Source organism: Vulpes vulpes, unplaced genomic scaffold, assembly GCF_048418805.1.
Source record: "Vulpes vulpes isolate BD-2025 unplaced genomic scaffold, VulVul3 Bu000000691, whole genome shotgun sequence".
In the NCBI taxonomy this organism is placed as follows: Eukaryota; Metazoa; Chordata; class Mammalia; order Carnivora; family Canidae; genus Vulpes; species Vulpes vulpes.
The window spans coordinates 163002-175712 of NW_027325696.1; the positions used below are offsets into that span (position 1 = coordinate 163002).

At 38.3% G+C, this 12711-nt stretch overlaps 1 protein-coding gene across 1 annotated transcript in view; it reads left to right on the forward strand.

The window, feature by feature from the left end:
• Positions 1-12711, forward strand: part of LOC112912909 (leucine-rich repeat-containing protein 7-like) — a gene marked incomplete at its 3' end in the record, with an annotated part of 122052 nt that overhangs the window by 51215 nt on the left and 58126 nt on the right. The window contains 2 exon segments of the mRNA XM_072745170.1: positions 11259-11388; positions 12396-12511. Of these exon segments, the coding sequence (XP_072601271.1) occupies positions 11259-11388; positions 12396-12511 (246 nt within the window).

The following is a 12711-nucleotide window of genomic DNA, read 5'->3' on the forward strand; positions in this document are numbered from 1 at the left end:
CTTGTACACCTACAAACTAGGCCAGCATTTTTTGAATTAGAATTCTCAAAACAGTTATAACTTGTGATTTTAACAGGTATGACACATAAGTTTCATGGACAGTAAGTTTGGGGAACTCTGTGTACAAGTCAGAGAACACTCTAAGTTGCAATATTTTTCCATTTCTTATATCAGTTTCTTGTCTATCTTTTGTATCATTATATAACTTTTCCATTATCTTGCCATGTCTTACCAACTAGAATATAAGCTCCGTAAAGTCTGGGATCATGTCTTGAGTATATTTAATCTCTTCCGTTGTGTGTACCCAAGCAGTATGGCAGAGGGGAATGTTTGCAAGCCTTGGAACTAGACCGATGCAATCCTGGCTTCTCCCCTCATTAACTAATGGACCTCTACTCATTAACACGTCACTTCACATCTCAAAATTGCAGTTTTCTTATCTGAGAAATGGAAATAATAATTCATCTTAGAGGTTATTGTAAGACCTAGTGGTAGATAGCCTTCAATAAGTTATAATAGTCATTAATAGTGATAATTAAAAAGACATTTAGTTATTGTTGTTTATGTTCACTTGTGTGAGGATTAGTGATATAACATGAATAAATATCCAGTGTTTAAAAGAAAAATGTCTTATACTGATTTGCAAATATAATAATACCCTGAGTCTGCTCAGGCTGCCATAATTAGATTATCACAGACCAATGGCATAAACAACATAAATTTATGTATCACAGTTCTAGGGGCTGAGAAGTCCAAGATTAAGGTGGTGACAAGATAGACTTCATTCTGAGGTCTCCTCTTTTGGCCTCTAAGCAGCTACCATCTTTCAGTGTGCTCACACAACCTTTTCTTTGTGTATACAAAGAGAAAGAGAGACAGAGAAGGAGAAGGAGACTAGTTTTCTAGTGTCTCTTCTTACAAGGGCGCTGATCCCATAATGAGGACCCCATCCTCAATGACTTCATCTAACCCAAATCACCTCCCAAAGGCCCATATCCAAGTAGTACACACTGGAGGTTAAGGCTTTAACATATGAATTGGGAGGTAGAACACGAACATTTAGTCCACGACCTACATATTTTATTTTATTTTATTATTTATTTTATTTTATTTTATTTATTTTTAAAGATTTTATTTACTCATGAGAGACACAGAAGGCAGAGACACAGGCAGAGGGAGAAGCAGGCTCCCTGCAGGGAGCCCAATGTGGGACTCTATCCCAGGACCCTGGGGTCACGCCCTGAGCCAAAGACAGCAGTTCAACCCCTGAGCCACCCAGGAATCCCATATTTTAAACTTATAAAAGATACTGTCAAAAAAAGCACTGTTTGAAACTGTTTCTACGCTTTTTGGCAGAGTCCTCAAGGACAAGCCTTTAGAATCGTAGTATTTGGTTGTAAAGTCTAAAGACCTAGAGAGAAAAATTTAAAATACAGAAGAAAAAGATTATAATGTATTTCCCAAAGTGACAGAGTTATCCTTATAGAAAAAGTAAAGTTTTTGAGAAAAGTACAGAGAAATGATCAAATGGAACTTCACTAATTGTATACGATTTCAGTTCAGGTCCAAAATCAGCAATGATTTCCATTGAAAAGCCATTGTCCTCCTTCCTATTTTCTCCTTCACTCCCTGCCACTGTATTTTAGGATTGTGACCATTTGTGGGTTGTGGCCAAATTATAAATGCAACATAAATTAAATGTTCCTATATTTTGGTTGGTTAAGAAATCTTTCAGTATCCTAACTTGGAACATAGAGAATCTTTTGCAATGAGCAAAACTATATTCTACTCATAGATTGTAGAAATGTTCACATAAAATACTTCTAAATAGAATGTTACATTTGAGTAGTACTTTTCTCCTATAATAATAATAAAAAAAAATTACAGATCTTCTTTTCAACCAATCTAATTAACTTTCTAAAGTAACCAAAGGAAGGGAAAGATCAGTGATTACCTTGGAAGAATGGGAAAATTCGGTCAAATGAAAAGTATATTGTCTTGACAATGATGATAGCTTCAAAACTAGTCAACATAGATGTTTCACGGGTAAAACCTCTAAATGATTGAGTATTCCCAACAAATGCTTTTTCCATCACAATTTGACTGAATTCACCTTAAGGAATTAAGGTTCACCTTAACCAATTAAAAAATGGGTGAGTTTCATTTAGTAAACACTACAGAAAAGAATTAGTTTCAATTTTGGTAATTTCTTGCATTGTTTAGAAGCTACGCAAGCAACTTACCTATTGATGAGAAAATTCAGGATAGAGTCTAAAACTGGATTCCTGGCCTACATTAAATGATTTTATAATCTCTGAAAATAAGGATAACGACAAAAGTTACTTAGCATTCACCATGTGCCCATTCTAAGTGTTTTGCCTGTATTTAGTCCTTGTAACACATATTTAACTACTGCTTTCACCCTCGTGTGCCCAGTGATGAACCTAAGGTACAGAGTAATTAAGTAACTTGATGAAGATATTGCCGCTAGTAATTGAGTGTAGACTCCAATCCCAGCTGCTGGCTGCAGTTTGGTCTCAATGCCTGGGATATCCTGATGCTTTCAGGCAGACGCTATTTAAGCTATTTTGCCTTTTCCAAACAAATTTTAGATTTCTCCCTTTAATTATTACAGACATACCTCATTTTATTGTACTTTATAGACACTGAGTTTTTTTACAAATGAGGGTTTGTGGTATCCTTGCATTGAGCAACACTGTCAGTGCCATTTTTCCAACAGCATTTGCTCACTTCGTGTCTCTGTGTCTCATTTTGGTAATTCTCTCAATAATTCAGACTTTTTCAGTATTATTATATTTGTTATGGCGATCTCTGATCAGTGATCTTTGATGTTACCATTGTAATTGCCTAGGGGCACCATGAACTGCGCCCGTGCAAGGTAGCAGACTTAACTGTAAATGTCATTTGTGTTGTCACTGGTCTACCAACCGGCTGTTCTCCCGTCTCCCTCCCTCTCCTTGGCCTTCCCTATTTGCAACAATATTGAAATTGGGGCAGTTACTAACCCTACAGCAGCCTCTAAGTGTTCAAGGGAAAGAAAGAGTTGCACATCTCACGCTTTAAATCAAAAGCTAGAAATGTGTTAGCATAGCGAGGAGGGCATGTCAAAATCCAAGGTGGGCCAAAAGCTAAGCCTCTTGTTCCAAACAGCCAAGTTATGAATGCAAAGAAAAAGTTCTTCACGGAAATTAGAACTGCTACTCCAGTGAACACACCAATGATTAAAAAAAAAAAAAAAAAAAGTTTTATAGCCATTATGGAGGAAGTTTTCATGGTCAGGATAGAAGATCACACCAGCCCCAACATTGCCTGCCCCAACGATGCCTGATACACAGCAAAAATCTTTTTAAGTCTATGAAGGCTGAGAGAGGGGAGGAAGCTGCAGGAGAAAAGTCTGAAGCCAAAAAAAAAAGTCTGAAGCCAACAGAGAGGTTGGCTCATGCGGTTTAAGGAAAGAAGCCATGTTTGTTACATAAAAGTGCAAGGTGAAGCGGCAAGTACTGATGTAGAGACTGTAACAAGTTTCCAAAAGATCTAGCTAAGAAAATTCACACTAAACAACAGATTTTCAATGTGGATGAAATAGCCTTCTATTGGAAGAAGATGCCATCTAGGACTAGAGAGGAGTAATTAATGTGTGGTTTCAAAGGACTGTCTTAGTTTCTTCTTAGGGGCTAATGTAGCTGGTGATTTGATTTGATTGGATTTAAAGATTTACTTATTTATTTGAGAGAGAGAGTGTGTGTGTATGGGAGGAAAGGGGCAGAGGGAGAAGGAGAAGCAGATGCTCCGCTGAGGACAGAGCCTGACCGGACACAGGGCTCAATCTCAGGACCCTGAGATCAGAATCTGAGCTGAAATCAAGTCAGAAGCTTACTGGACTGAGGCACCAGGTACCCTCAGCTGGTGGTTTTAGGTTGAAGCCAATGCCCGTTTGCCATTCCCAAAGCTTGAAGGCCCTTAAGAATTTCACTAAATCTCCTCTGCCTGTGCTCTCTAAATGGAACAACAAAACCTGGATGAGAGTGCGTCGATTTACAAAATGATTTACTGAATATTTTCAGCCCATTCTTGAGATCTACTGCTTAGAAAGATGCCTTTCAAAATAGTTCTGCTCACTGATGATGCACCCAGTCACCCCCAAGCTCTGATAGAAATGTACGACGAGATCCATGTTGTTTTCATACCTGCTAACACAACATCCATTCTTCAGTCCGTGGATCCAAGAGTCATTTTCACTTTCAAGTTTTACTATTTAGGAAATACAATTTGCAAAGCTGTAGCTGCCATAGATAGTGATGCCTCTGATGGATCTGGGCAAAGTCAAGGGAAAGCCTCCTACAAAGGAGTCATCATTCTAGATGTCATTAAGAACATTTGTAATTCATGGGAAGAAGTCAACATATTAAGATAAACAGGAGTTTGGAAGAAGTTAATTCCAACCCTCATGGATGACTTTGAGGGGTTCAAGATTTCCCTGGAAGAAGTAACTGCAGATGTGGTGGGAACAGTGAGAGAACTAGAATTAGAAGTGGAGACTGAAGACATGAGTGAGTTGCTGCCACCTCATGATCAGATGTTAATGGACGAGGAGTTGCCTCTTATGGTTGAGCCAAGTGAGTGGTTTCTTGAGCTAGAATCTACTCCTGGTGAAGACACTGTGAAGATCGCTGAAATGACAACAAAGGATATTACATAAACGTATTCACTAGAGCAGCAGCAGGGTTTGAGAGGATCGACTCCAATTTTGAAAGAAATCCTACTGTATATCAAATGCTACCAAACAGCATCACATGTCACAGAAAAATGACTCATGAAAGAAAGAGTCAATGGACATGGCAAAATGCATTGTTGTCTTATTTTAAGAAATTTTACAAAAACCTTCAGAAAACCACCATCCATCAGTCAACTGCCATCAACATCAAGGCAAGACCCTTCACCAGCAAAAGGATTATGACTCACTGAAAGCTCAGATGGTGGTTAGCATTTTATAGCAAAAAAAAAAAAATAATAATTAAGGTATGTCCATTTTCTTAGATTTTTAGACATAAACTATAGTGTAAACATAACTTTCACATGCCCCAAAATATTATTAGGAAAACCAAAGTATTCATTCAATTTACTTTATTGTGACATTCACTTTATTTGTGGTCTGAATGCCATGATGCTTGAATATTTTCATTTGTACGCCTTACAACACCAAACCCACCCTATCTCCAAGTTATGCCTGTGTATCCCTTTCTACTAAATCTTTGTGAATACAATTAAATTAAATTCTACACATCCTCTTAAATTTGTGTAGCTCTGATGCCTTACTAATCAACTGCAGGTAGTTTTACATTTTGTCTACTAGAAGGTTTGGTTTATATGAAACAACTCATTTTAAAAAGGGACTATCATGGGGTAACTCTTACATAGTTCAGAAACATTATTCAAGATTTATTTTCAGTACACCCTCCACCTTGGGACAGGTCATTTTAGTGCACTAAAACACTAGTTTCCTGAACTCAAGTGTTGTACTAGTCACCTTTTAAAACATAAATTGCTCTTTAGCCATTTGTAGTTCGGTTAACATTACAGGAAAGACTTGACACACTTCCTTCCAAATTTTAAGAGGCGATTTTCAAGAACTTTATTTGTGTATGTTGTCAGACCAGGGCTTTCAGAGTTGATGGAAGAGTCTTGTGGGAAAGCTTATTTTAATAAATTATTACACATGCAGAAAAACTGATCACACTGACTGGATCTGTCCACACATGGAAAATAAACTGGATTTCCAGAAAAAAAAAGAAAAAAGCGCGGTATGTCTAGCAGGAGCTTAGCATACACTTAATCCTCTTTGAAACTCTCTGTATTAATCATTATCAACCAATTTTATAGATGAGAAAAGTCACTCAGCTATTAAGTGGCCCCACTAAAATTAGAACCCAAGCCTGTCTGAATTATTTTCCATTGAATTACATTATTCCTACTGAGTTGAAACCAAACGAAGAAAGTAGAGCCCAAAGCCATTTATTTTTATGTTTGTTAGCATCTACACTAATGGAAGATTTGATAGTATTTAATGGTTTCAAAGAGTCATGAATGACGCTAAAGTGAAATCATAGATAACCCATGTAGTACAGTCACAGTCTTTCCTCCTCATTAGCTAGGTAATTGAGGGTTAATGACACAGTAATATCTTCCCACCAAAATTAATTTATTAAGACCAAACTAGAGAAAAATGTAGAGCGTATTTTTAGAAAATTAAGTCAATACTGTTATTGTTGCTTAATTTCAAACATCACTACCTCCAGTAGCATGCTTCAGTGGTAGTGCTGCCGTGGAACTAAGGCAAACCTTTACTGAGCACACCCCTTCCGATATCCATATAGATTTTAGCTTTTATGAGCATGTCTGTTCTGTGTGTGTGTGTGTGTGTGTGTGTGTGTGTGTGTGCTGGAATGCTACTCTTGAAATATTTGCAAGAGCTTTATTTAAAGCCTTCCTGCTAACTCAGCGTGTGGTCCTAGGACCAGCGCATTTACGTCACCTATGAACGTATTACAAATGCAGGATCTGAGGGGATACCTGATGGGATGAGCACTGGGTGTTATTCTGTATGTTGGTAAATTGAACACCAATAAAAATTAATTTATTAAAAAAAATGCAGGATCTAGACCACCCCAACCCCCAACCGCTGAACCTGAACCTGCATTTTAGTAAGTTCTGGTGATTCATGGGCACTGTGAGGTTTGGAAAGCACTGCTTTCACATACTTTACACCTTCTTTGTAGTATGTTTTTCCTTTTAATGTGTACAATTATAGACTACAGAGAGCAATTCAAAAAAGTGGGGCAACTTCAGGTCTTTTTTTTTTTTGCAGAAAAGTATAATGAATATATTTTTATTAAGATACAACTGATACAACATCATATTAGTTTCAGGGGTACACCATAATGATTCGACATTTGTTTATACTATGAAATGATCACCACGATAGTCTAGTTAACATTTATCACCATCCATAGTTACAAAAAATGTTTTTTTTTCTTATGATGAGAGCTTTTAAGATCTATTCTTTTAACAACCTTAACACATGCAATACGGTATTATTACATGTAGTCACTGCCATACTGCACGTTATATCCACATGGCTTATTTATTTTATGACTGGCTTTATTTACTTATTGTATAACTAGAAGTTTGTACCTCTCGACCACATTCATCTATTTCTCCTGTGCCCTACCCCCCCTTCTAGCAATCACCAATCTGTTCTCTGTATCTATGAGTTCAAATTTGTTGTTTTAGCTTTTCCACATATGAGGTCACACAGTATTTGTCTTTCGCTGGTGACCGATTTCACTTATTTTGATTATCTTTTGAAAGCCAGTGATAATCTGAGCAAATGTGATATAACTTTTCATAGAGGATCCTGTATTAAAATACCTTAAGTTATTTCTAACAAGATAGCCATCAACAAAGTCAGCTGGAATGTTATGAGTTTAAATCTTTTGAATTTCAGGGATTATTGAAGAGTGTGTGTTTTGCATCTAATCGCTTTCTCTACAACCCAGAGATGCAAAATTCTTCCAGACTATAAATTATTAATTCAGTACAGCCCAGAGTGCCATGAAAACGTTATCTTTTCAATGCAGGAAGTTCTCACCTTGCACAGTAGGGGAGGACTCTGAAAACAACCGTGCAAGCCAAGACCATGCAACAGTCTTAATAACCAGTGAAGGAAAACTATAATGGTTCTCCCTGAAGGTCTTTAAAACCTTCTTTAAAACAGTAAATACTATTATGGTTGGTTATAAGTGTACAGGGAAATAGAAAAATAGTAAAATTAATATTCCTCTAGTTCACCATCTTTGAAAACAATGGGGACATCAAGAATTAAAGTGGGGTCTTTTGTAAACAAGTTTTCAAGATCGGTTTGAACAGTGCTCGCCTTCTTTTCACCGCGTAAATTATAATTCGGAGTGAACGTCTTTTCTATGTGTTGGTGAATTGCCTTTTTAAGGTGGAATCGGCTTCCAAGCTTCTGTCCTTTGCGCTTTTGATGACCTGAAATATCTCTGAGAGTCCTGGGAAGTGTATTACCAGCGTCACTTCCTCTAGGACATCGTCATCCTTTTTGTTAAAACCACTTGCCTCATTTATGTCAACGGGCTTGCCCCTTAGCTCCCCTGGCAGTGAAGGTACAGTCAGTCCCTTGAATAGGGGCAGGCAAATCCCCACCGTCCAGTCCTTGTGTCTTCTAGAACTCAGTTATGTCTCCTCACGCCCTGCACAGTTGTCTGCACAGTGTGGTCGGGATTTCTGCTGTAATGCACGCGTGCTGCTTGCCGTGACTTCCTGCCAGGACGCTTACGTATTTTCCTTTGTGTGCTTCAGGTCATAATTTCCTCCAAAACTCAGCTCAGAAGCTGTATGATCTCCAGTTGTAGCATTGACCCCTACCTGTGTAGGGTAGGCTTTCAGAGTCGAAATAACTCCTTGGTCCGTTGGCAGGGGTAATGAAGTTGCTCTCGGTGAGAAATTAAGACATGTTTTTATTTTAAAAATGGTTTTATAAAAGAAAGGAAAAATGAGAAACCTTCATTATATTTTGAACTGTTTAAGTCTTTGACTTCTACCTCTGAAATTTATATTTTTAATAGTCTCTGGTGTTTTTATGACCGACCACTCGCCGAGCACATAACCCTAAACCATCGACAGATGGCTTATTCAGTTCTACCAAATTTATTCAGTACATTATATATGTAAGACACTGAGCCGGACTTTTTTTTTTTTTAGGAAGCAAACTGTTGGGGGTTTTGCACATGCATTGATCCCTGACCCCCGCATGTGCATGCACACACACACCCATGCACGCCTGGCACCCAGCGACATAACCACCCTGATGTATGGGGCCTCAAAGGATTTAGAAGTGGATTTATCAGGGTTCACTAATACCCTGATAAAAAAAAAAAAGAGAGAAATAAAAAGAAAATATTTCCAGAGCATGTATTCTATGCTGGATACTTTGCTAAATTCTTTACTTAACAGTATCTCATAAGATTCTCAGAGCAACTGCACGAGGCAGGAATTATTAGCATCCTCTTGGCAAATGTGAAGAAACCGAGGCTCAGAGATAGTGTTACACGCCTTGTCTAAAAAGAAGGAAAAAAAGTTCACTTAAGCAGCATTTGCTCACGAGTTATTCTGAGCTGAAAGTTGTGTTTCACCAACCCGCTGAAGCCCTCAAGGACCACGAACCACAGTCAGACTCAACCTACCAGATTATTCTTTCCTGACCCGTGGTTAATGGGACCTGATTTGTTTAACTGTACACAAACCTGTGACCTCATTCCACGCTCTCTGTAATGCAAATGTTTAACCTTTAATGAGCATCTTAAAGCTCCCCTGGGCCCCGGCTCCCCAGCGCTACCCGGTGACTCTCCCCCGCCCATGCCCCTGGCTGGCAGGTAGGCCGAATCAGCCTTGGGGCTGAGCACAGCTGTCGCTCCATGGTTTGGTGCCTGGGACAACACATCTAGTAAGTGGCAGGGGTGGGCACACACACACACACACACACACACACACCCGGCCTCGCCCCCACGTGCGTCATGCCTAGGCTTACTCATTGACTGGATGCTGGCAGGGAATCGCACTCGAGCCAGCCGGCTCCACGACGTGAAGAAGGAAGCTGGTTCTACGACTCTGGCTCCAACTAAGCCTAATTCACTCTCCCTTTACAACAGTGGGACCCTCACAGGTGGGGGCCCCCTCGGGGTACAGTGATGACGATAATGACGGTGACAGTGATCATCTGAGCAACAGCACCGAGGACAACTGAACCACAAAGAGCGCCTCCTCAGGGACAGGCCGTCTCCCTTGCCCAGCTGCGGCGAACCACACACTGGAGTGTCCTGTTCCCTGGCGCTAACGGGACGGGCACTTAGGCAGTTCCTGTCGTGTGGTCCGGGCTTGAGACTGGCTGTGCGCAGAGCCGCGGGCCCGGTGACCAACAGGCAGCCAGCCGGGGTGCTGTGTCCCTTGCTCATCCTGCAAGGACACCAGCCCGGCACTGCCAGATTCTCCTCTTGCAAGAGGCACCCAAAGCCTGGGTCATTATTAGAGTTTACCACTTTTTGAAATACTCCCTGGGCAGCTCGATCCATTAGGCGTCTGACTCCTGGTTCCATCTCAGGTCATAATCTCAGGTGGTGAACTGAGTCCCCTGTCGGGCTCCACGCTCAGCAGAGTCTGCTTGAGATCCTCTCCCTCTGCCCTTCCTCACCTCTCTCCCTCTCTCTTTCTCTCAAATGAATAAATAAATCTTTAAAAATAAAGTGCTATGTAAACCAACGCCAATGCATGTGCAGGCTGAAATGAGCCCTGTGCGTAGCCTCTGCTGCAGGTGCACTGGCTGAGAGGCAAGGAAGCACCGTGGAGGCATGCGGTGAGCATTTTGGGCCCCAGCCTTTCTGCTCTGTGTGGCCTCTGGCAGGTTATTTAGCCTCTGTAGGCCTCAATTTCCTTATCTGTGAAATGAGTTTTAAAATAATAACTATCTTAGAGAGTTGTTATAAGGTAAAGATTATTTTTGTCTTTAAAATGCTTAGTAAAATACCTAAAATTTAAGTACTGATTTGTTGTTAATGTTTTGCCCCTTTATCCTCCCTTTTGTGGACCTGCCCTCTACACGCTTCCGCCATGGCAGTTAGATGCCTCCACTCCACGGATGTGCATCACGAATATCAGGCTATAAATGACACTTTAGTTGTATAAAAAACAAACAAACAGGACACCTGGGGGGCTCAGTGGTTGAGCGTCTGCCTTCGACTCAGGGCATGACCCCGGGGTCCTGGGATCGAGTCCTGCATCGGGCTCCCCACAAGGAGCCTGCTTCTCCCTCTGTCTGTGTCTCTGCCTCTCTCTCTCTCTCTCTCTCTGTGTGTCTCTCATGAATAAACAAATAAAATCTTTAAAAACAATAACAAAACTTTCTGTCGTTTTCCATGGCTCACTTAAATGACAGGTGAATTTAGAAAGGTAAAAAAATAAGCCATATTTATATCACTAAACTGAACCACTCATTAAATGGTATTGAACCACTTGGGTGAACTGATAAATTAATTTATATGATACTATTGTCATCACTAGACGAATAACATTTTTTGTTCAGTGAACTTGGATATGTGGCTTTTTAAAAGCATTTTAACCATGTTACCTTTTGATATGTCTAACTAATGTATTTAACTTTTCAGTTTATCTTTATTAGAAGAATTTGACTGTAGCTGTAATGAACTGGAGTCTCTGCCTTCTACTATTGGCTACCTTCATAGTCTTCGAACATTAGCAGTCGATGAGAATTTCCTTCCAGAATTACCCAGAGAAGTGAGGAATAAACTTGTTTCTGTTAATTAATTTTTAATGAATATGTTTTGGGATTAAGTCTTAACAGGTGCAATGGCAACATATATCCATGAGTTGAGCTGTCAATGTGTATAGGAATTATCTACATATGAATGTGTTAATTATTCATTTTAAATAAATAATAAGTTCTTACATTTGACCCAGAAAATCCATTTGGCTAAAATATTACTTGCAAAGCAAAGTAATAAAATGTTATAAGTTAATCAATGATAAGGAATGCAATTTTAAATAATTTAATTTAAATATTTTGTTTTTAAGAATAATAATGAATAACATCCTGGGATAATTACATTTCCATTTCTGAAGTGGAAGATTTTTAATGTAAATGACTTTTTTTTAAATATCATGTGGCATAATAATATTATTTTTATTTTAGAAATCACCAAGAGGTTCTGTTAGTTTTTATTTCTAAGTGGGATTTTTATTTATTAATGTCAAGGAAAAAAGTGTGAAGTATATTTTCAATTTAATGTTTTCTACTAAACACTTCCATAGTGAAGGAACAATAATCAAAATGTCATTATTTTAGAGCCAAAAGCTATGAATAAACATGACAAATATCATTGTAACATAAAACTAACTTTGCCATAGAAATGTCAATGATATTTTATCTTTTGTGTATGTATGATCTACTAGAAACATAGATATATTAATACTCACTTGGATGGACAAAAACAATTGTTCTTTATGAAAACAGTGAAGCTAATGAGCATTCTAATAATAAAATTATTAAGAAAACTCTTCCTAATATGCAAGAGAACATGAGATATATATTGCCTTAATATCTAAGGAATTTTAATATCTAAAAAATATACATATATTTTAAAGAGATATTTTTTAAAATAAAGCAATAGACATACTAAAAGAATCCTATAAGTGATAAGGAAATCTATAAATTATTTTAATATTTAAAATCAATTTAAAAATAATTTACAGTGTATTTCTTTACTTTCTTTTGTTACCCACAGATTGGAAGCTGTAAGAATGTAACAGTTATGTCTCTACGTTCCAATAAACTGGAATTTCTTCCTGAAGAGATTGGACAGATGCAGAAACTAAGAGTCTTAAATTTGAGTGACAACAGGTATTTCTGCAACATTTCACAATCACCTATTAGTTATTTACTGAAATCAAATTATTATTTCTTGTTAATGATTTTAGAGGCATTTTCTGTGTCTTATAAAGTATAGAGAATGCAGATCCATGTTTTATTGAGAAAATGGCAGAAGCTAAATTACTTATAAATTGATATTTCTAAATTTTATTACTTGATTAAATTCAGAT